This window comes from Cololabis saira, chromosome 4 (assembly GCF_033807715.1).
Source record: "Cololabis saira isolate AMF1-May2022 chromosome 4, fColSai1.1, whole genome shotgun sequence".
Classification (NCBI taxonomy): Eukaryota; Metazoa; Chordata; class Actinopteri; order Beloniformes; family Belonidae; genus Cololabis; species Cololabis saira.
Window position 1 is genome coordinate 33,119,164 of NC_084590.1, and position 24,278 is coordinate 33,143,441.

A 24,278-nucleotide genomic window follows, 5' to 3' on the forward strand; every position below is an offset into this window, starting at 1 on the left:
TGGCGTACAGAGTTCTGTAGTGCCGCCCAAAAAGGTTGTGACCAGTGTGGGATGGGTCTGCAGAGATGTTACCTGCCCGTTTCCTGACTCTGGACAGGTACAGGTCCTGGATGTAGGGCAGGCTGAAACCAATTATTTTCTCTGCAGACCTTATTGTCCGTTGCAGTCTGTTCTTTTCCTGTTTGGTGATCCAAACCGAACAGTGATGTTGGAGCAGAGAACAGACTGGACTATTGTCATGTAGAACTGGATCAGCAGCTCCTTTGGTAGATTGAGCTTCCTGAGCTGGCGCTGGGAAGTACAACCTCTGCTGGGCCTTTTTGAAGATAATGACCATATTGGTCTCCCACTTCAGGTCCTGGGAGATTGTGGAGCCCAGAAACTTGAATGTTCCAACAGCAGTCACGGTTCTGTCAGTGATGGTGATGGGTGGTAGAGTGGGGTTTTGAGCTCCAGATTGTTATGACCACACCAGCAGACCAGCCATTCAACCTCCCATCTGTATGCAGACTCATCTCTGTCCTGGATGAAGCCGATGACCGTTGTGTCATCTGCAAACTTCACGAGTTTAACAGACAGGTTTCATGAGGTGCAGTTGTTGGTGTAAAGGGGGAACAGCAGTGGGGAGAGCACACACCCCTGGGGGGCTCCAGTGCTGACAGTCCGTGTGCGGGAAGTGATGCTCCCCAGTCTCACCTGCTGCTTCCTGTCAGTCAGAAAATTACAAATCCACTGATGGGTGGAGGAGGGTACAGTGAGCTGGGTGAGTTTGGAGTGGAGGATGGCCGGGATGATGGTGTTAAACGCCGAGCTGAAGTCCATGAACAGGATCCTGGCGTACGTCCCTGCATAGTTGAGGTGTTTCAGGATGTAGTGCAGTTCCATGTTGACTGCATCATCCACTGACCTGTTTGCTCGGTAGGCAAACTGCAGGGGGTCCAGCAGGGGGCCTGTGATGTCCTTCAGGTGGGACAACACCAGTGTCTCAAAGGTCTTCATGACTGTGAGGGCCACGGGCCTTTAGTCATTCAGACCAGTGATGGTGGGTTTCTTGGGGACCGGAATGATTGTGGAGAGTTTGAAGCATGAAGGGACTTTTCACAGCTCCAGGGATCTGTTGAAGATCTGGGTTAAGATGGGGGGCAGCTGGTCAGCACAGACCTTCAGGCGAGAGGGTGACACACTGTCTGGTGCCTTTCTGGTCTTCTGTCTGAGGAAAAGCTGACAGACATCCTCTTCACAGACTTTGAGTGCTGGTGGGAGGTCAGAGGGGAGAGGTGGCAGAACGGCAGGGGGTGGAGGTGAGTCTGTAATGACTGAGGGGGGGAGAGGTGTGAATGTGTTGAATAGGGAGTAGAACACATTCAGCTCCTCAGCCAGTTGATGGTACGTTTACATGCAGCAAAGAGATCGGATTTCTGATCGTATCAGATAATGACATGCAGAAGATCGGATCACTTGTCTGATTATACATGCTGTTCAGAGATCAGATAACTGGCCAGAGTGAACCCCCCGCAGAGTAAATTCTCCAGCATGCGCAGACGGCAATATCCGATGTCCCCGTATCCATGGCGTTAACAACCCGATTGCGAATGGATTATCTAGGTGCTCCAACCCGATTACTAAATGTCCGATATAGGTACGAAATAGATCGGGTTCAGGTGTTTACATGCAGTTTAAAAGTCCGAACGATGTCTTATGCGATCAGTAACCCGATTGAACTGCTGCATGTAAACGTACTGCATGTTGGGGGATGGTCTCCTGTAGTTCATGATGTTCTGCAGGCCTCTCCACACTGACGCTGGGTCGTTGGCTGAAAGGCTGTTTCTGATCTTTTCAGCAAAGCCCCTCTTAGCAGTTTCAACTCAGCCATCAGTGTGTTCCTGGCCTTGTTATACAGGACTCTGTCCCCGCTTCTGTAGGCCTCCTCCTTAGCCTGTCGAAGCTGTACCAGAGCACCAGGGTTTTTTGTTGTTGTATGTGCATAAGGTCTTGGTGGTCACACACACCTCCTCACAAAAACTGATGTGTGATGTCACGGTATCAGTCAGTTCATGCAGGTCTGAGGTGGCAGCCTCAAAAACACTCCAATCAGTGCAGTCAAAGCAGGCTTGTAATTCCATGTAATTAGATACGTATGATCACTCAGGAAAAAAGTTAGAAGAGAACAAATCTCTCGATTGATTTATCAAACAAGAAGTATACAAGCCTCACTGATTCGTTGAATGTTAAAGTCCATGACAGCTAAAGACTGACAACGTGTGAGTTGTTTGGAGGATTTGTAACAAGATCGTCACCAAAGCATGTGCAACTGAACTATCCACAAGACTTCTGGGAAGATATCCTATGGACCAATGAGATCAAAGAGTTGTTTGACCTTAATGCCCAGCAGCATGTTTGGCAAAAAGCAAACTCAGCATTTCAGTCAAAGCACCTGCTGTCAAGCAGGTGCCTCCAAGTTTAAAGGATCTGCTTTCTCATAGGAAGGGTGCAAAGTATTTCCCCCATCCACTCACAATTTCCCTAGTCGAGGTCAGCAGCTCACCATAGCAACTATACACAGTATTGATGGTGCACCCATTTCCCCTCCTGAGCTGCTGGAGGGTGGACCAGAATCTCTCCGTGGTTGTCCAGAAGTCAATTCTCCATGGTCTCTCCAAACTCCTCCCGTTTGGTTTTTGCCTCAGCAACCAACAAAGCCATGTTCTGCTTGGCCTGCCAGTACCTATCCACTTCCTCTGGAGTCTCACTGGCCAAAAAGACCCTATCCTCAGCTTGAGGGCATCCCTAACCACTGGTGTCCACCAGGAAATTCACGACATGCATCAGCAACCTTATGGCCACAGCTTTGGCTAGCTGTCTCGACAATGGAGGCATGGAACATGGCCCACTCAGGCTCAATGTCCCCCGCCTCCCCCTGGACATGGTTGAAGCTCTGCTGGAGATGGGAGTTGAAGCTCCTTCTGACAGGAGTCTCTGCCAGACATTGCAAGCAAACCCTCATGATAACTTTGGACCTACCAGGTCTGACCGCCATCATCCCCCACCACTGGAGCCAACTCACCACCAGGTGGTGATCAGTTGACAGCTCCGCGTCTTTCTTCACTCGAGTGTCAAAGAAGTGTGGCCCCAAATCCGATGACACAACTACAAAGTCGATCATTGATCTGCAACCTATGGATTCCTGGCGCCACGTGCACATGTGGGCATCCTTATGTTTGAACATGGTGTTTGTAATGGACAATCCGTGACAGGCACAAAAGTCCAATAACAAAACACTGCTTGGGTTTAGATTTGAGGGGCTGTTCCTCCCAATCATGCCCTTCTCACTGTCATTGCCCACCTAAGCACCCGGCAGAATGAGGAAGTCCCCAGCAGGTGCCCTCAGCATTCCACCCAAGGACTCCAAAAAGGGGGAGGGGGGGTACTCTGAACAGCTGTTCGGTGCACAAGCAACAACAGTCAGGACCCATCCCCCCACCCGAAGGCACAGGAAAGCTACCTTCTCATTCACCGGTGTGAACCCCAATATACAGGCACTGAGCTGGGGGCCAATACATATGCCCATCCCTGCACAGCACCTCTCAACTTGGGCAACTCCAGAGTGGAAAAAAGTCCAACCCCTCTTGAGGAGATTGGTTCTGAAGCCCGAGCCATGCCTCAAGGTGAGTCCAACTATATCTAGCCGGAACTTCTCCACCCTGTGCACCAGCTCAAGCTCCTTTCTACCAAAGAGGTGACATTCCATGTCCGTAGAGGCAGCTTCTACGGCTGAGGATCAAACCACCAGGGTCCCCACCTTTGGCCACCACCCAGCTCATACTGCACCCAACACCCATGGCCCCTCCCACAGCAGGTGAGCCCATGGGAAGGGGGAACCAAGTCTCCTTTTCAGTCGGTGCCCGGCCAGGCCCAATGGGTGCAGGTCCAGCTACCAGGCGCTCGCCATCAAGCTCCATGCCCAGGCCTGGCTCCAGGATTGGGCCCCGGTGACCCGCGCCAAGGCAAAAGAAAATGGTAATCCTTTTTCTTAGTCTTAATATGGGGTCTTTCAAGCCGCGCTTTGTCTTTGTCCATGTATGTAAAATAAAAAGCCTTAGAAATTTGATTGGCTGTCTCAAAGCAATAACAGCAGTGAGGCAAGTGGAAGCATACTTTGGGCTGCAACTGAACCCTTTTATAGTCAAACTAAATCGCAGATTTCGAAGATCAAATTGTTTGTCCGACATACATGTGTGAGTTGAGTCTTCTATGAATGGAATTTCATTAAATTGGATGTGCTTCCAAAGAATGTCACACTGATTGTTAATATTAGCAGATGAAATAAATAAGAAGGCCCAAGACCACTAAGACATTTATAAAAGAACCTTAAAATCAATCCTAATGTTTTTTTCCTGCAGCACAATTTCCTCATGTGTTCTCAGTCTGTTACAACTCCAGACAAAGAGGGGTAGCTATTCTCATTAACAAGAATGTACATTTTACTGTAAAGGACACATACGTAGACCCAGAGGGTAGATTTATAATATTAGTTTTACGCATTGAAAATATGAACTTATGTATTGCTATGTATATTGTCCAAATGTTGATGACTCATCGTTTTCACTCTTTTTTCACCTCACTCTCTGATCACCTAGACAACAGAGTCATCATTGGAAGGGACCTCAACCTGGTATTGGACTCTGGAGTGGACAGGCTCAGCAATGCAGGTAGTCACAGGAGTCAGCAGTCCGCAAATATTATTAAGCAATATATGAACGATCTGGGTCTTTGCGATGCATGGCATTCTCTCCAGGCAAAACCAAAATATAAAAGGCATACAATGCAAAACATTCAATCACAAGATAAGTCTTTATGCTGATGATGTACTACTCTTTCTCCAGAACTCACAAACCTCAATGTCACAGACAATTGCACTCATAGATGGACTTTCATCTCTATCCCTGACTATTCTATCAACTGTTCCAAATCCTCATCGCGGTGGGGCCCTGTCCCTGGCCCACAGGGGACATTGGTGGTCCATGGGGGGGTTACCTTGTGGCAGCGGGTGGGGTGATTAGGGAGGGTCTGGGTGGCAGACCTTAAGCGACTCTCCGCACCATTCCGGTGTGCTGGGGTGTTGGTCTGGAGCTCCCACTTGAGGGGCTGGGCTCTGCCTGGGTGGAGGGTGGCTACCTGCGCTGGGGGGGGGCATTGTTGCCTTGGGCGGTCGTCGTTAGGGCGGAGGGCGCATGTCCCGGCATCTGTGGGGACTCTGGGGCTTCTGGGGTGTCCGCTGTGAGGGCGCGGGGGGGCGGTGCGATCAGGGGGGTGGGGGGCTTTGGTTGCCTCCCCCCGGTACTTGGGTTGACGCGGCCGCTGGGGGGACTCATTCGCAGGTTTCTATGTTCTCTGTCGTGAGTATGAATGGAAAACTGTTGTACCACCTCCCGCTCCACCTGGGGGCTCCGGCGGCACCGGAAGCCAACTCCTGGGAGTGCGGCAGGGGCCCTGGCCCGGTGGCCTGTTGGGAACGTGGGTGCCTATCAGGGCCAGTTCCACTGGCCCTGCCTCCTGGCTTTGTCCTCCTCTCTTCCTCCTGCCCCTCTACATGACTCATGCACCCACTCACTTAGGCCCAAGGGGTTGGGGGGTTGGGGGGTCCGGGGCGTGGTCTGACACTGTCTTACATACCCCAGAACTGCCTGCTCCTCAGTTTTAACAACATCTTAGACACCTTACACCCAACAGATATACACTCAACAAGGACACTTAAGCCTGAGTTATGGTTCTGCGTTAAAACAACGCCGTGCACACGCCATCACCGTGACGCCGTTGTGAACCCTTCGGATTTCTCCGTCACTCCATTTCGCCGCGGTGCAGTACCCCCCGTGACCGCTAATTCGCGATCTTTTCCTGAATGGTTTATCCGACTTTTTCCGGTCACAGTGAATCAAAGAGATAAGGACAACTATTGTGCAAAAAAAAATCACACATACACGAAGACAAGAGCGCTGAAAGTTCACGACTGCTTCAAACCGGAAATGAGTTGCTACCAAGCGAACCAATCACAGCCCTCTCGTCTGCGTTTGGTCTGCGTCGTCTCGAGGCGTAGTTACAATTTTTGGGAGGCACGCGTCAGTGACGGCGTCAGTGACGGCGTCAGTTTTGACGCAGAACCATAACTCAGCCTTTAGTGTCTTTGGAGGGTTGATCACTGTGTGATACCCTGACCTCCCCCTCCCTGTTTTTACCGCATTAGTCACACCCACACACACTCATCACCAGGGGCGGGAGCGAGGCTCACTCCACCCATGTCTCCCGCGTTCGGCCTGGGGCAGGGGGGCCGTGGTGGCCGGGCCCGGGCATGGGCTTGCCGTGCTGCCTGGGGGGAGGGCCTGCCAGGCGGTGCTGGGCCTCCGGAGAGAGATGGTGTGGTGAGAGAATGGTTGTCCATGTCTTTGTCAGTGAGTGCATGTGTGTAAGGGTGTCCTGCGATGGAAGATGGAAGATGCACCAAACTTGGGCCTCCATCAGGAAGTAAAAAAAAAATATATATTTGGGATAGATTCTAACAGACCCCTGTGACCCTCTAAAGGAAGAAATTGGTGTAGAAAAGGAATGGATGGATGGATGGATGGATGGATGGATGGATGGATGGATGGATGGATGGATGGATGGATGGATGGATGGATGGATGGATGGATGGATGGATGGATGGATGGATGGGTGTCCGTTGTCTGAGCCTGGGTCTGGGGCCCTCTGCTGCCGGGCCTATCTGGGTGGTTCCTTGTTCCTTGTGTTCCCGCGCTCTGTGCCCATCTCCGCTCCCCCTCGCTGCCCTTGCAGCTGGGCACGTCTTTGGCTTTGGGGTTCCCCCTTTTGTCGGGGCGGGTGCCGGTCTGCCGGCGTCAACGGTCGAGGTGGCCTCGTCTCTCCGGGCAGGCTGGCCTCTCGCTGGGTGGGGGTTATGGTCCTGGAGGGTGTGGACATCCTAGCCACATGATCGGCCTATGTCGGTTGGCTGGTGCTCGGCTGGGTCCTGGTCCATCACCGTGGGCTTCCTGGCTGCCTCCTCCCGTGGTCATGGGGGCCCCGCCCGGGGCTTCTCTCTGTCGCCTGCGGGGAGGGGGGTTTCTTCCCGCCCTCTTCTGGTCCTCCGTGGGGCTGTGAGTGGCCTGGGTTCGGGATTTTCCCTTGTCGGCTTCTGGTTTCTCGGGTGGCATGGTTGTGCCCTATCTCCTCCACTATAGTTGCGGTTCAGGTACAACCTTGTTTTCACTTTGCACACACACCTGCTTACTCACCTACATACTCCACAGTTTAGGGGGGCAGTTAATTGCAGTAGCCTAGTCTTGATACAGTTACAGAGACCTTAAATGGTTGCTGTTTGTGTCTGCCTGTTCTCGTGTCTGTTTGTTTGTTTGTTTTCTCTCTTACAGATTTCAAAGGCTTGTGTGCCTGTTGTGCGTTATAATGGGTTTCTCTCATTTCAGAGACTAGCAGCGGATGCCACCCCTTAACCCCCCCACCCCCCCCCCCCCCACCCCCCCCCCCCCACCCGCCTCTCACATATATATTTATATTTATTATATTAAATTAAAAATATATATATATATATAAAAAAATGTTAAATCCTAAAATGCACGGGGAGCCAATGCAGCGATTTTAACGCTTGTGTAATGTGGTCCCGCCCCCGTTTCCATCATAATACTATGATTTGATTAGAGGAGCTCAGATATCATCATCATCTTTGGAAATATAAAACTTTACCTCTTGAAGGAGACATATTTTAGTTGACGAGAACATAGTAAGCTGTGGGTGTATGTGTGCCTTTGTGAAAATGTATGACTGCATCTTTGTAATCAGTCTAATTATGCTTATTGCAGGAGCTTTAGTAGAAGAAGAAACAACTGTCTGTGATATGCTGGGGAGCCCAGAGTTTCCTCTTTTGTCCAAGAAAGGAGATATTACAATTGGAGGAGCTTTTTCCATCCATAACCAAATCTCACAGTCTTCACTCTCCCTGTCTGAGCCTCCAGAACCTCTTGTGTGCTCCAGGTACAGTTAATTGTGACTGTTGATATATTTTTTCTCCTTTTGGCTGTGTGTCTCTAATGATGAAATGATGGTAATTCATTATAATTCTTTTCAGGATAAATTTAAGAGAATTTCGTTTTGCACAAACAATGATATTTGCCATTGAGGAGATAAACAACAGCAGTTCTTTACTGCCAAATATCTCAATTGGTTATAAGATATTTGACAGCTGTGCTTCAACATTGCCTTCGACACGTGCAGCAATGGGTCTAATGAATGGACAAGAAAGGACTTCAGGAAAAACCTGCTCTGGTCAATCATCTGTTCATGCAGTCGTTGGAACCTCAGAGTCTTCCACAACAGTTGTGATGCTACAGATTTCAGGGATTTTTCAAATACCAGTGGTAATGATTGATAACATTTGTTACATAAAATAGCTTTAGAGATAATATTTAACTTGTAATTAAGACATCGGTACACAAAGATGAAATGATGGTATAACAGTTGCACAAACAGCAGGTAAAACTTAAAACTAAGATACATGTCAGTTTCCAATAACTAAATGTCATGTATGTTATTTTCTTTTTTTTATTAGATCAGCCACTTTGCAACATGTGCATGTCTCAGCAACAGAAAGGAATACCCCTCCTTCTTCAGGACCATTCCCAGTGACTACTACCAGAGCAGAGCCCTGGCTAAACTGGTAAAGCACTTTGGATGGACGTGGGTTGGGGCGGTCAGAAGTGACAATGACTATGGTAATAATGGAATGGCGACATTTATCGCAGCTGCGACTCAGGAGGGGGTTTGTGTTGAATACTCCGAGGCCATCTCCAGGACAGGATCCAGAGAACAGGTTGAGAAGGTGGTCAGAGTAATCCGGAGTGGCACTACAACTGTTTTAGTTGCTTTTCTTGCTTATGACGAAATGGATGTTTTGCTTGAAGAAGCTCTGAGACAAAACCTGACCGGGTTGCAGTGGGTTGGCAGTGAATCATGGATTACATCAGGTCATTTGGCTAAAAAAAGGTATGCCAGTATATTGACAGGATCTCTGGGGTTTGCCATTAAAAAGGCAAAAATTCCAGGCTTGCAAGATTTTCTCTTACGGGTTCACCCAAGACAGGAACCTCAGAACATCCTGTTACAAGAGTTTTGGGAGGAAACGTTTGACTGCACTTTTCAGTCCAGTCTACTTGGCACAAAACAGTGTTCTGGCAATGAGAGACTAGAAGACATATTTAATTCTTTCATGGATGTGTCAGAGCTAAGAATATCTAATTGTGTGTACAAGGCTGCGTATGCTGTAGCTCACGCCATGCACAGCATGTTAAAATGTGGACAAAGCGGCGAAACAAACAATCATTCATGTGTCTGGAAAGATCATATAGAGCCAAGACAAGTAAGAAGTTACATCCACAAAAATATGTAATTTTATTTCTTTTTCTTTTAATATATATCATGTATTGTGCCATTCGTGTCCAAACTGGTGTTCTGCATTGATAGGTTGTGAAACACCTCCAGGATGTGAATTTTACTCTTCATTCAGGAGAAAGAGTGTATTTTGATAAACAAGGAGACCCCGCAGCAACATATGAGCTGGTTAACTGGCAGAGAAATGCAGCACGAGATGTTGTGTTTGTGACTGTAGGGAGCTATGATGCTTCACAACCAAATGGAAAGCAGTTCACCATGAATGGAATAAACATAACATGGGTTGAAGAATCCCAGAAGGTATCGGTCAACATCTGTGTAATTGTTTTGAATTCTTTTTGAATACCACTGTTATTGCACATTTTAGGTAATATTAAAGATGAAATAATATCTTTCAGCAAACTGATCGCTGATTCATTCTGTTATTACAGAGGCCACTGTCTGTCTGCAGCGAGAGTTGTTTTCCAGGCTTTCGACAGGCAATAATTAAAGGCAAACCCATCTGCTGTTTCTCCTGCATCGCCTGCGCTGCTGGAGAGATCAGCAACTCTAGCAGTGAGTGAAAAATCTCTTCCTGTTTCCCTTAATTGTACTTCCTACCACTAACCTTTCTGAACTAAACAGGGGTTCACTTATTTCATTTTACCTTTCATTCATGTTACCAGCATAAAGACATTTAAGTTTCTCCTGTTTTCCATCCAGATTCTGCAGAGTGTTCACGGTGTCCACTGGAATACTGGTCAAATGAGGATCACAGCGAGTGTGTTCCAAAGGTGATTGAGTTCCTGTCTTATGAGGAGACCATGGGTGCCCTCCTTGCTGCTTTCTCATTGTTTGGAGCAGGTTTAACACTTGCAGTTTCATGTGTCTTCTTTTGGTTTCGCAACACGCCTCTTGTTAGAGCCAGTAACTTAGAGCTGAGTTTCCTGGTGCTCTTCTCCTTGACTCTATGTTTTCTGTGTTCTCTGACATTCATCGGCCAGCCCACTGAGTGGTCCTGCATGCTACGACACACAGCGTTTGGCATAACCTTTGCCTTGTGCATGTCATGTATATTGGCTAAAACCATAACTGTGGTGATGGCCTTTAAGGCTAGAAGGCCAGCGAACACAGTTCCTCAGTGTTCTGCTTCACTTCAGAGAACAAGCGTTCTCGGCTGTACTTTACTGCAGGTGTTGATTTGTGTGGTATGGTTAGCATTTGCCCCACCATTTCCCTACAAAAATACGGCTCATGCCACTGAAAGGATTATTCTAGAATGTGATTTAGGTTCAGATATAGGGTTTTGGGGTGTGTTAGGCTATATTGGACTTCTGGCTGTGCTATGCCTAATCTTTGCTTTTCTGGCTCGAAAGCTGCCTGACAATTTTAATGAAGCCAAATTCATCACCTTCAGCATGCTGATATTCAGCGCAGTCTGGGTCACGTTTATCCCAGCGTATGTCAGCTCTCCTGGGAAGTTTACTGTAGCTGTAGAAATATTTGCTATTCTGGCTTCAAGCTTTGGGTTGCTTTTCTGCATATTTGCTCCAAAATGTTATATTTTACTACTGAAACCAGAGAGGAATACTAAGAACCAAATTATGGGTAGGAACCAGTCAAAAGCATTATAATGGAGCATATTGTACAGTTATGGCAGGTCAAGGCAAGTTTATTGTGTCGCACATTTCATATACAAGAGAATTCAAAGTCCTTTTCACAAAATATTAAATACATTTATTCAAAAGTAAAGGGGTTTAAAAGCAGAATAAATAATTTAAGAACAGACATAAGTAAATAAAAAAACAATTAAACAAATGAAATCTGAGAAATAAAGTGTATAGTGCATTGTGGTAGATTCCTCAAATACAGCATTAAACAATAAGGTTTTCAACCTTGTGGCATGGCTGGTTTATTTGTCCGGGATGCTTCATACTTCAGTTATGTGTTGGCTTTGATATTTGCTCTATATATAATATTTTAATTCTTTAAAACAGAGATGAAAACTAATCAATTGGAATTGTTAGTGTTTAATACATTTTGGTCTTCGAAGCACCAACCAACTAAAAAAGTTCTAGAAAACTCAATCCTACGACTTTGTTAGTGGCCACCTGGGTCGGAAAAAGTCTTAGGGTGCTTTCATACCTGTCCCGTTTGGAGCAGTTGTTCTAGAACAGGGTAGCATTTCCCCCTAAAGATTGGAACGTTTGGTATATCTGAACACAGAAATCGCGCTCGGAAGTCGGCGCAGCCTCCACCACCTTCTTTCCTATTGGACGTGCCAAGATGTCGTCCCAGCACGGCACGGTGAAATTAAAGAATGTTCAATTCGGGCAGGGTTTGCGCAGCGCAAACCCTGCGGCAGGCGGCCTCTCTTCCGCCGCTGAGCTCCGCTCTGCGCCGAGCGCACATAAATGATTGGTTAAAGCCTGAATTATGGTTCCGCGTTAAATCGACGTTAAATCTGCGTTGGTGTAACGCGGAATCATAAATCAGCCTAAAGCCGGCGGCTGCGGTCTGCGCTTTGCACCCTCTCTGTGAAAGGGGGTTGTTGTTTATCCCGGGGTGCGAAAGAGGAAACTCTTTCCGTGTTCATTTAACCAATCAGAGAGCAGCTGGTTCGCGCATGGCATTTGTTAACATCTTTGAACTGGTACAGACGTTTGCCTTGTGAACACAAACCCCACGAACGAGAAACGAAACAACTGTATCGATTTAGCCCCTGAATCGGAACAAAACAAATGGGTCACAGGTGTGAAAGCACCCTCATACAGATTTTTTGATTAAAGGCTTCTGATTGAAGGCTTCTGACCTGATCCAGATCAGAAAATAATATTTATGTCCACCTTCAACTACACATCATGTTGCATTTTGTTATGTGCTAGAGGGGGGAAAGTTTTAGTTTGCTTTTGCTATTAACAATAAATCCTCATCTGTAATTACATACATAGTTCACTTTACTTATAAAATAAGCTTATCGTGCTCTACTTGTACAGTACATTGTCTAATGTTTTTTTTTATCCTGTCTGGAAAATGTTCCCATTCTTAAATATTTCCTCTAGTTTGCATTTGGAATTCCCACTCCACTTTCTCAATTTTTGTTGAATACAACTTATAAAGCAACTTAAAAAAATGTATTACCAGAGAAAAAAGTTTACACTTGGATGAAAAGTTGCCCATATAAACAGGAGTTCACAATGTTATCTTTTAAAAACATAAACATTAATGTGAAAAAGGCAATACCAGAACTCCTTTCTGTACAAAAACATCATGAAAATAATCTGATTATAGTGGGTTTTAGTATTAAGCAAATACAACCTGAACTAAATGGTAACATAACTTTTCCCAGAGTGCTATTACTGTTTAACAAGAATGAAGTTCAAAGGGATGCAAGTAAAACTAAGTTTCCCGAATGATTCAGTAGTTTATATATCCATTTCAGGCAAAAATGTTGTTGTACAGATTATTGTCCTGCTGCATGACCCAATTTCAAAAAAACTTTGGCTGTCTGATGGCCTAACCTGTACATTGTCCCTATACCCATCAAGCTTGAAATACTGTAGGTATAAGGTGTCTCTTCTGAAATGCTGTGACTGTAACGCAAAACAACTCCACTTTGGTCTCAACTGTTCGTAGAACATTGCTTGTAGCTCGAACATAGAAGTCTTGTGCTTTGTTCAGATGCACTTTTGTAAATCCCATGCGTTTCGCCCATGTTCTCTGAACAGAAGAGGCTTTCCTCCTGTAAACTCCTTCGAACAACCTTTGCTTGTTCAGTCTTCTTCTGATTGTTCTGACATGGACTTTAACATTGTGGGGTTGTTTTTATTTGAGCCTTTTATGGTCTCATCTGAGATTAAACTTGCTGGGACTTCCACACCTGCAACATTTTAAAACTCTCTTGAATTTTTCCCATTTGTGAAACATCTTGTTCACTGTGGGATGATGGCCTCCAAATTATAATCTTTATGAACTTTCAGTTTATTAAGCAGCAACATTTATTTCTCTAAGCTCATTGCTGTTTGCATTGGGTAAACAAAGAGCAAGTCCATGGTAGCTGTAATTCAGTTGGACAGGTAATTAGGGCCCGAGCACTGACAGTGCGAAGGCCCTATTGTATCTGTAGGAATTTTTCTTTCTTTCTTTCTTCTTTATTTTTCTGACGAAAGGAGGGCCCTTTTGCCCCCCTAAACGTGCCACAAAAGTCACCAAATTTGATATTTAATGGTTTGTATTAATGGGCGTGGCAGAATGGCTCAACAGCGCCCCCCTAGAAAACTTTGTGCCTCAAGCCCCACAATACGGTTTGACGTACATGCACGAAAATCGGTACACACCTGTATCATGTCGCAACTTAAAGAAAAGTCTCTTGGCGCCATGGCCGAAACCGAACAGGAAGTCGGCCCTTTTGAATTAATCGTGTAATTTTGGCAAAATTTATGCCATTACTTCAGCCGCTTCTTCGCCCGAACCGTAACGTGCACCCAGGTGTGTTATACTGTACATCTAAATGTGCGTCTCGATCCTGCGACGATGGGCATTACTTTTCTCAATCAAAAGTGTTACCGTGGCGACGATAGACACCAAAAAGCGCGCCCCCCCTTTCCGACGAAATTAAACTAAACGTGCCACAAAAGTCACCAAATGTTTGACGCAAGCCAGGCCTGGCGAAAAACATTATATTTCATGGTTTGCATTAATGGGCGTGGCAAAATAGCTCAACAGCGCCCCCTAGAAAACATTACACACCTGTATCATGCCGCAACATAAAGAAAAATCTCTTGGCGCCATGGCCGAAACTGAGCAGGAAGTCGGCCATTTTGAACATTTCCAATTAATCGCGTAATTTTGGCGCAATTTATGCCATTCCTTTGGCAGTTAATATGGCCCGAACCGTAATGTGCACCCAGGTGTGTTCTACATCAAAATATGCGTCTCCATCCTGCGACGACGCACATTACTTTTCTCTTTCAAAAGCATTACCGTGGCGATGCCAGATGCAAAAAAGCGTGCCCCCCCCTTCATCTGATTGGTCCATATTTGATAGTTCCCCAAAAGTCTGTGATATTTCATGGTTTGCATTAATGGGCGTGGCAAGATGGCTCAACAGCGCCCCCTAGAAAACCTTTCTCTGCCATAACCTTTGAATGGTTTGACATAAAGACTCGTGGGTGGTGTCATCTGACTCGGTTTTGAGTACTTGACCTTCATTGGCATGAATTTTCAATGGCACGAAATTTCCCAAATTATATGATCATTATTTCTTAGTATTTTAAGCACCTTGAATGGTTTAAGTTAGTGTATCATAAAAAAGCAATGCAGTCAATATTTGTATAGATGTTATAGATTTGGAGATTATAAGAACCTCAATGCACAAGGGAATGGAGCCAGGACTTCATTCACAAAAAGTTCTTTAATAATATAAAACAAAACAACACTGCTAAGGCAATCAACAACAAAAAAAAGTCAACTCAAAACTCAGGGCTGGAAATGGCAGACTGAAAAAATAAAAATGAAGAGGAAGAACAATAGGATGATATATTGATACATACAGACAAGGCAATGAGACGTATGTGGATGAGTTTGAGGACATATGCAGTGAGACACCAGGGAAAACTCTTTAAAAAAAACAGCACATATTCAAACTTCAACTGAACAGAGGCTTCACTAAGTAATTAAGAAAAAATATATTTCAAAACAAAACACAATCCCTAAAACAGTGTCAGGAAACTCAATAAATACATATAATACAAAGACAACAGAAAACCACAAATCATAAGAGCAAACAGAAGAAGTTCTAAAAAAAACAAACATGAAAGTTAACAACCATATCTCACATCCACAATGAAGTCATTTCATGATGAGCTGCATGGCGCCCATCTTTACAACTATTGTATGAAACCTTTAACAGCTGCTGGCCATTTGAAGCCCAACAAATGAGAGCCACAAGGACTAATGGGTAGGAAACTGACAGTGGTTGAATTATGTACATATTTGTAAATATTTTGTTCATACTTGGACATAGATTCCAAAGAACACATACAGTGATTATTGTTGTGAGTGTGTTGTTTTAATCTTCTTGTGGAAGATACTTCTGACTTAGAATGAAAAGCATTATTTTTTTTGCTTCATAATAGCATAAAGCAGTTATTTATCAAACCCAACAGATTGACCTACAACCATATTTTATTTACCAGCCTAACTACACTTTTACCCACAAAATTAAAATTGAAATTAACCAACTATGAGTCTACCCCTCTGACACTGATAATTCCTCATCACCACTGAGTTTGCAGATAGTGACAGATAGTGACAGAAGTTACTGATAGGCACACTAATCAATTCCCAATGCCTTAAATTTTAAATCGATTAAATTAACACATATACACGTGTAATATGTCAAGTGCTTTCCATATATTACATTAGATTGCGTGAAAAGTAAGTTCAGTTTTGTAATATATCGTTGGATTAAATCTTCATTGAACCAAGGGTTTTTTCTCTACATTTCATGAATTCATCATTTATTCTCAAACTGAAACATAAATATATTAAAAAAAACACTCCTCTGTCTTTTTGTTGTAAGGATCTGGTTTATGTTGATACTGAAATGAATCATAGGTGACTTCTAACACGCCTATTCACCTGTCAGCTACAGAGCAAGCAATACTATTGGCAGGAACAGGAGCAGCATTCACAACATTGCAATAAAAAACTTTTATATACCGGTTAGAGTTTAGGTGGGGTTATATTTGGGACTGGTGTTAGACAGGTAATTGAGGAACTATGCTGCTGATGGCATACATGATATTTCTTTTACTCCTGGCTGTGAGAGGAGGAAAGCCCATGTGTCAGAAATATTGGACAAAAGAAATGTCTCAGTTTTTTAAGGAGGGAGATATCAACATTGGAGGCATTTTCTCCTTCCACCAGAACCCAGTGTCTGTCAATCCAGCTTTTGGATTCAACCCAGGAGCAATCCAGTGTCAAAGGTAAGAGAGATGAATGAGGGATGAAAAAATATAAATAAGTGTTATTTATTCATATTTTTAATTGTAAAAACTGTTTTTTGATGCAAATTCCTACTCTTATATCTTTTTTTTCAGACTGGACCCCGGCGAACTAAAATATGCATTTACTATGATGTTTGCAATAGAAGAAATCAACAACAGCTCAGAGCTGTTACCAGATGTGACACTCGGTTATCGGATCTTTGACTCATGCCCTAGTATCCCTCTGTCCATCAGGGCATCATTAAACCTGATGAACAGCTATGAAACTGGGGAAAGCAGCTGTAACGAGCTCTCCAGTGTGCATGCCGTCATAGGGGACACCACTTCCACATCTACGATAGGTATCGCACGTACATTGGGACCCTTCCATATACCTGTGGTGAGCGTTACAGTTATGCATGCTACTGAAACTATAAGGAAGAATGATGAAAAAAATGCAATGAGTGAAAAATGTCTTCAAAAGGTATTATATTTCCTTACGGTATTTCTCTTTTCTTTCAGATCAGTCATTCAGCCACATGTGCATGTCTTAGCAACAGAAAAGACTATCCGTCTTTCTTCAGAACCATACCTAATGACATTTATCAGAGCAAAGCATTAGCAAAGCTTGTAAAACACTTTGGCTGGACTTGGGTAGGAGCTATCAGGACTAATAGTGACTACGGAAATGGAGGAATGGCCACGTTCTTGGAAGCGGCAGAAAGGGAAGGGGTGTGTGTTGAATACTCAGTGGCCATTTACCGGACTGATCCCAGGAAGTGGTTCCTCGAGGTAGTGGATATTATAAAGAAATCCACCTCTAAGATAATAGTTGCATTCGCTGATGGCACAGACCTTGACATACTTCTCAAAGAGCTTCATGCTCAGAATGTAACAGGTCTGCAGTGGGTTGGAAGTGAAGGCTGGATTACATATCGTTATATTGCCACTCCAGTAAACTTTGCTGTGGTCCAGGGTGCAGTGGGTTTCGCTGCACTGAATGCTCACATACCTGGACTGCAGGAGTTTTTGGGTAACAGCAAGCCCTCCACAACACAAGGGAACCAAGGACTTGTTGAGTTGTGGGAAACAGTTTTCAGCTGCTCCTTGAATCACCAACCAGATATTCATGTTCCAGTCTGCAATGGGATGGAGACTCTGTGGGATGTAGAGACATCATTCACTGATGTTTCGGATGCCAGCCTACTACACAATGTTTATAAGGCCACATATGCAATTGCTCATGCTCTGAACATGATATTTAATTGCGAAGAGGGACAAGGGCCTTTAGAGAACAATACTTGTCCTGACCAGAAAAATGTACAACCATGGCAGGTACTGTAAATATTAAACCACAATGTCATGTGTCGATCCACACTACAACAATTTGGTATTCAATATGATTGTTTCCCTGCAGGTGCTACACTACCTAAAACGGGTGAATTTCACGACTAAGACTGGTGAAAATGTGTTCTTTGATGAGTTAGGTGATCCAGTTGCACGTTATGCATTGGTAAACTGGCAGGTGGATGAGACAGGGTACATTCGGTTTGAAACCATTGGTTACTATGATGCCTCTCAGCCTGAGGGTCAGCAATTTGACATGGAAGCAGGTGTAAAAGCCACCTGGGCAGGAGAGAGTTCTGAGGTAAGACAATCCAAGGTAACCTATATAAAGAAAAAAATACATAAATTATATGAACATTCACTTAAGTCTTTAAGTTATGAATGTGCTTTTCTGTCACTAACACAGGTGCCAAAGTCTATTTGTAGCGAGAGCTGTCTGCCAGGGACTCGTCGGGCTTTCATTAAGGGCAGACCGATTTGTTGTTTCGATTGCATCACCTGTGCTGATGGGGAGTTCAGCAACAGTACAAGTGAGAAAACAGGATTTGTAGCCTTTACCCTGGTGCTCATTGTGTTTCTGTTGGGCAAAATCACTGCCAGCACTTTAGTGGTCTATTTGAAGATGTGTACTCTGTGCAGCTTAAACATATGTATGCTTTCAGATGCAGTGAAATGTGACAAATGCCCTCCTGAGTACAAGTCCAATGAAGAGAGGAATAATTGTGGCATGAAAGCTATTGAGTTCCTCACCTTCACGGAATTAATGGGAATATTACTGGTCACCTTCTCTGTCTTTGGTGCATGCCTTGCAATGAGTGTAGCCCTCATATTTTTCTGTCACAGAAAAACTCCTATTGTCAGGGCCAACAACTCTGAGTTAAGTTTTCTGATGCTTTTCTCCTTGAGTTTATGTTTCCTGTCCTCTATGACCTTCATCAGCAAACCCACTGAGTGGTCCTGTATGCTGCGACACACTGCTTTTGGCATCATCTTTGTCCTCTGTATGTCCTGTGTCCTGGGGAGAACTATAGTGGTTTTAATTGCCTTTAGGGCTACAGGTCCAGGTAGCAATGTCAAAAAATGGTTTGGGCCTGCACAGCAGAGAGTCAGTGTTGTAGTTTTCACTGTCATACAAATTGTAATTTGCACACTTTGGCTAGCAATAAATCCTCCCTATCCCTACAAAAATACAACATATTACAAAGACAAAATTATTCTTGAGTGTTCCCTTGGATCACCCATAGGGTTCTGGGCTGTGTTAGGATACATAGGGCTCTTAGCTATGTTGTGTTTTGGCCTTGCCCTTTTGGCCAGAAAACTGCCCGATAATTTCAATGAAGCTAAGTTCATCACATTTAGCATGTTGATATTCTGTGCAGTCTGGATCACTTTTATTCCAGCCTATGTTAGCTCTCCTGGGAAGTTCACTGTTGCTGTAGAAATATTTGCTATTCTGGCCTCAAGTTATGGAATGCTGTGTTGTATTTTTTTGCCCAAATGCTATGTTATTTTAGTAAGACCCGAATACAATACAAAAAAACATGTGATGGGAAAAATCCCAGCAAAAGGTCTTTGAAATAAAAAAATGTATGAGAGATTCAAAGATTTTCCTTGATATATATGTACTTAAGTTTAGTTTATGTAAGATATAAAGATTTCTGATAAAAGTCTGATGCCACATTGTAACTCCAGTAAATTATGCATTAATAAAACTTAAGTGAAAAAGAAATCAGGAGTTATGGTCTGAGATCTTTTAACAATGTTTGTAGATCACAAATTCAAATTGAGCAAAAACAATGAATTTGACTCATGTCACAATATAACATGGTTTTCTCTGTTTTAAAAGTGACTCAATATTGTCAACTTTTACATGTGTACAAGTTTAAAAGTACTAGCTCTACAAAAATGTAGGCTCTTGGCCCCGGATAACTCATTGGGTTGAGCTGGCACACCATATTCAGTCGACACAGGTTAGAATCCCAGCTTGTTGCTCTTTACTGCACACAATCACACCCACACACACACACACACGCTTTCTCTCTGTGCTACCCATTTCCTGTTTCACATTTACCACCACAGAGGAACAGAAATGCTAAAAGTGCTGCAACAGCTGAAGAACAAAGTGGTAAATCAAAGAGGCTGTTTTTATTTCTTATTTTCTTTTACATTTTTTTTTACAGAAGTCACTCTGTAAAACCTCAATAAACACTTTAGGCACGTATCAACTAACAGGAGCTTAGGGTAAATCTGCCTGACACGAACCTCAAACAGGGCCGACCGTCTCCTAGGCCCCTTCACCCGACATGTCAAAAAAGACTTCGTGTAAATATCTTGAAAAATGAGATAGCAAATTTACTTCGCTGAAGAGAGGCAGGATTGGGCCCAGTTACGTGTTCTGCAAGATTTGTAACAGCGACTTTAGTGTCTCTCATGGGGGAAGGAACAATGTTCTTCAGCAGCACAAGGTGGGCTGGAGGCACAGAAACATCCATCCATCAATTTTCTATACCCGCTTTATCCTTTAAAGGGTCACGGGTCATGTTTTTGGACTGTGGGAGAAAGCCGGAGTAACCTGAGGGAACCCACGCAAGCATGGGGAGAACAAGCAAACTCCACACAGAAAGACCCCTGCCGGGCCAAGGAGTTGAACCAGGACCCTTCTTGCTGTGAGGAAACAGTGCTAACCACCGTGCTGCCGCACAGAAACATGCATCTGTATAATCAGTCAGTGAATGCCAAAGAGCCACATGAGTGAAAATGGAAAATTAAAAGAAAATGTTAATGTTTCACTTGAAGACAATCAGTGTGTATATTAACTGAAAATATGTGAAATAAATAAAAGTGGTTTAGTTCCCTTTTCTGTTTTCATTTAGTCACTATTATTGGAATTACATACATACTGTAGGAATGTCCACAGCATTTCAGTGTCAACGACAGTAGGCCAATCTGAGCACCTAATTGTAGTTTGTAAGTGGTTGACAGGTAGTTTTTTCAAATTTCTTGTAAACCTTAAAATGTGAGGTACTGGACCTCGATTGGGCTGGCGATACGGCTATCAGCGGGCGGTGGAAAATGTACCTTATTTTTAAATCCAAATCTTGACAGGTACAGTATGTACATGATTCATGTTCACCTGAGAGTAATGAACATAATTTAGAAATCCCGATCAGCAGAGAACCCTGAAGAGGAAATTCCTGTTGGCCAACTTGAGCACCTCTCTGTATACAGGGCTGTTTTTTGCCCCATAAAGGTTCCTGAAGGCCACTTTTACAGGGTCAATCCTGGTAATGGAGAGACGCGGAAACGGCCCGGCCCCACTTGTGGAAACACGCCTCTTAACACCTCTGCACACTTCCCTCCATGGCAGATCTTATATGAAACATGTGAACCTGTGTGTGGCTGAGCCAAGCAAAGCAGAAGAAAACAACAATTTGATTTGACCACACTCTGTGCCGTCATTGGCTTGTGACTCAACAACAGATAAAAGATAAAAGATAAAACCAAGCCTGGACTGATGGTCTTAAGTCATTTATTGTGCCTTTTCTTAACTTCATAGACCAACGTAAGAGCTACATCAAAATCAAGCAAACAGAAGGCAAGGCAAGTTTATTTATATAGCACAATTCAACACAAGGTAATTCAAAGTGCTTTACATTGACATTAAAAGCGGCAAGACATGATTAGACAGTAAATAACAAATAAGATTGAATAAAATTATGAATATGATAAGAAAAGAAGTAAAATAATAAAAAGCACAAGCTGTTAAAAATAAGGGCAGTAGAGTCCAGCAGGTAAGTATTTAATTTAGGAGTACGCTTCAGTAAAAAACAGTAATGTTTTTAGTCCTGATTTGAAGGATCTACAGTTGGAGCAGACCTCAGGTCTACAGGAAGTTTGTTCCACCGGTGAGGAGCAGAATAACTGAACGCTGCCTCACCTTGCTTGGTTCTGGTTCTTGGGAACCACAACAAACCAGATCCAGATGAACCTCAGGGGTCTGGGAGCTTCATAGGAACTAACAGATCAACCATGTATTTTGGTCCAAGACCATTCAGTGCTTTGTAGACCAGCAGTAAGATTTTAAACTCTATCCTTTGACTCACTGGAAGCCAGTGTAGTGATTTCATGACCGGTGTAATATGGTCCAGTTTCCTGGTGTTTGTAAGGACTGCCTGATAGATTTCTTGTTGAGGCCTGTAAAGATGCCATTGCAATAATCCAACCTACTGAAAATGAATGCATGAATACGTTTTTCCATGTCTTGTTTAGACAGAATCCCCTTAATTTTAGCAATGTTTTTTAGGTGGTAGTAGGCAGATTTAGTGATACACTTTAGATGGCTGTTGAAGTTCAGGTCTGAGTCAATAATTACACCCAGATTTCTGGCTTGATTTGTAGCTGTCAATGACATGGAGCCAAGGTGAGCGCTAATCTTTTCCCTTTCATTTTTAGGGACAAAAATGAAGTCGAAACAATACACTAACTTAAAGGGGACCTATTATGAAAAACACGTTTTTTCTTGCTTTAACATATATAAAGTGGTCTCCCCTCAGCCTGCCAACTCAGAGAAGGAGGAAAGCAAACAAATTCTGCAGTGTCTGTACAGCTGCCCGGATGAATCATCCAGTGTCATGTGACTTCTACAAGCCGTTCAGATTCGGGCATTTTCATTACGTAACCAAAATGCAAACCACGCCCACAACTATAAAACCGTGTAATGCGAGCGTCTGACTATCGCATCGCACTGCGTGACATCGGACGTTCTCTGTCCATCTCCCTCCAGCAGCTGCCACTTTATTAAGGTTTTTGTAGTGAAATGAGGAGGTATCATAGAGATAACTTCTCATTTCAACTAACTGGATCAGCCGTTCCTCATCCATGACTGTTTCCTACAGCGCTTTCAACCAGCTTTCAACACGAGCGACAGAAAGAAAATGGAAGCCTGCATCGAGAAATGTTCAGCTCAAAACGGCGCGCTGCGCAGCGCTGCGGCCAGTTAGGACAGTCCAATAGAAAATAAAGCAATGGAATTGATTTTGTCGCTGACACTTGCTCGCTCGCATCGCATGCAGTTATGACACAGTGAGGACACGGACACGGTGTAACTCCGCCGGCCGGAGCTTCCGCCATTTTTTCGTAGCGGTGTATCACGTCATTCAGGCAGCCAATCAGCACAGTGCCTCATTATCATAGCCTCCCCGCCCACTCAGAATCCTGCATAGATAAGGAAGTTAGAGAATGGGATGATAAAGACATGGTTTAGAGGCAAAATTTGTAATTTATTTAGCAAAAACAATCAAAAGCTTGTTTTAAGACATTCAAGGCCTGTTTAAAATAGGGAATATGCCATAATAGGTCCCCTTTAAAATCTGTTAGCACCAAAAGTGGGAAATAACACAACTCAAATAAACTTAAAACTTTTAGAGGGAAATAAATAAAATACCTTGTTGCCCTCTCAACTGGAGCTATAACTCCGGCTATACTCTTCCTTTTCGTCCTTCTTTTATCTCGTTTATCTTATTGAGCTCTGTATGTTAGCGTTGCTGCTGCACTGTTTACCCCTTTTCGTCAATTTCCGTTTTTCTTGTCTTTTCAAATTAAGAGCACATTCAAGTTAAAAGGAAATAACAAAATAAAAGCAGATTAACAATATAAAAGCAAACTGCACATGTGAACTACTCTGTACTGTGCGTTGGGGTAATTTACACAGCCAATCATTTCATGTTGTGGGGTGTCAGGTGTTTGGTCAACATAACAGCCACCTCTACCCTTCACACAGGATGTCTTTCAAAGTCAGAGAACCAATACACCTTTTCCTGCAGTATCAGAAACCAATGCTGAATTTTTATGAGAGATTTCCAACAGCAACATCCTTGTTAGGGAGTCAGTGGGTAGTACCAAACTTCATCAGATTTACTCTTTACTTTCAGTTATATTCACTTTTTCCTTTTATGGGCGGTGGCTGCCTGTGCTGGGGGGGCATTGCTCTAAAGATCTCTAAAGATCTGGAGCTAAAAATGTATTACTCAGTTTAATTCATTGTTTTGGTTTAGCATTGTAAGATTGAGTTAAATTGAATTTGTTTTTTTTCATGTAAACAAAAATGATGCGTCTGAATCAATGCTAATATTAGCCCTATATTGACTGAACAGTTAAATAATCCAGAGTTCATTGACTATGATTAATAGCGTAAGTTCTTCATATGATATTTTTAGATCACTACACAGCCTCCAAATCTACATATACCATTTTTGTCCTGAACCAACATTTTAATTTGTAATGACTTTTGCATGTTTCTACAAATGTAAATTTACAAAAAATTCCAAAATGGTATCTAAAATTTTAACCCAACTAATCATTCAAAACAAATAATTAAAAGAGGACTGGTATTTCAATATGTCCCTCCTCTTGCTCCACTTTATAAGCTCCACAGAGACAAAATATCAATTTATTTATTTTTTTAATCTCTGAGCTGCTTCAAAACTCATAAATACCAGTTCAAGTCCTTCA

At 43.6% G+C, this 24,278-nt stretch overlaps 2 protein-coding genes across 2 annotated transcripts; both read left to right on the forward strand.

The window, feature by feature from the left end:
• Positions 1-7,897: 7,897 nt before the first annotated feature.
• Positions 7,898-11,066, forward strand: LOC133442388 (extracellular calcium-sensing receptor-like). Its single transcript, XM_061720370.1, has 6 exons — positions 7,898-8,040; positions 8,135-8,423; positions 8,615-9,421; positions 9,526-9,753; positions 9,885-10,008; positions 10,156-11,066. Exons 1-6 carry the CDS (start codon positions 7,904-7,906, stop codon positions 11,064-11,066), a joined length of 2,496 nt encoding a protein of 831 aa, XP_061576354.1. The 5' UTR covers positions 7,898-7,903.
• Positions 11,067-16,215: 5,149 nt separating this feature from the next.
• Positions 16,216-19,344, forward strand: LOC133442389 (extracellular calcium-sensing receptor-like). Its single transcript, XM_061720371.1, has 6 exons — positions 16,216-16,421; positions 16,536-16,821; positions 16,944-17,756; positions 17,839-18,069; positions 18,175-18,298; positions 18,431-19,344. The coding sequence occupies exons 1-6, from the start codon at positions 16,216-16,218 to the stop codon at positions 19,342-19,344; spliced, it is 2,574 nt and encodes an 857-aa protein (XP_061576355.1).
• Positions 19,345-24,278: the final 4,934 nt, after the last annotated feature.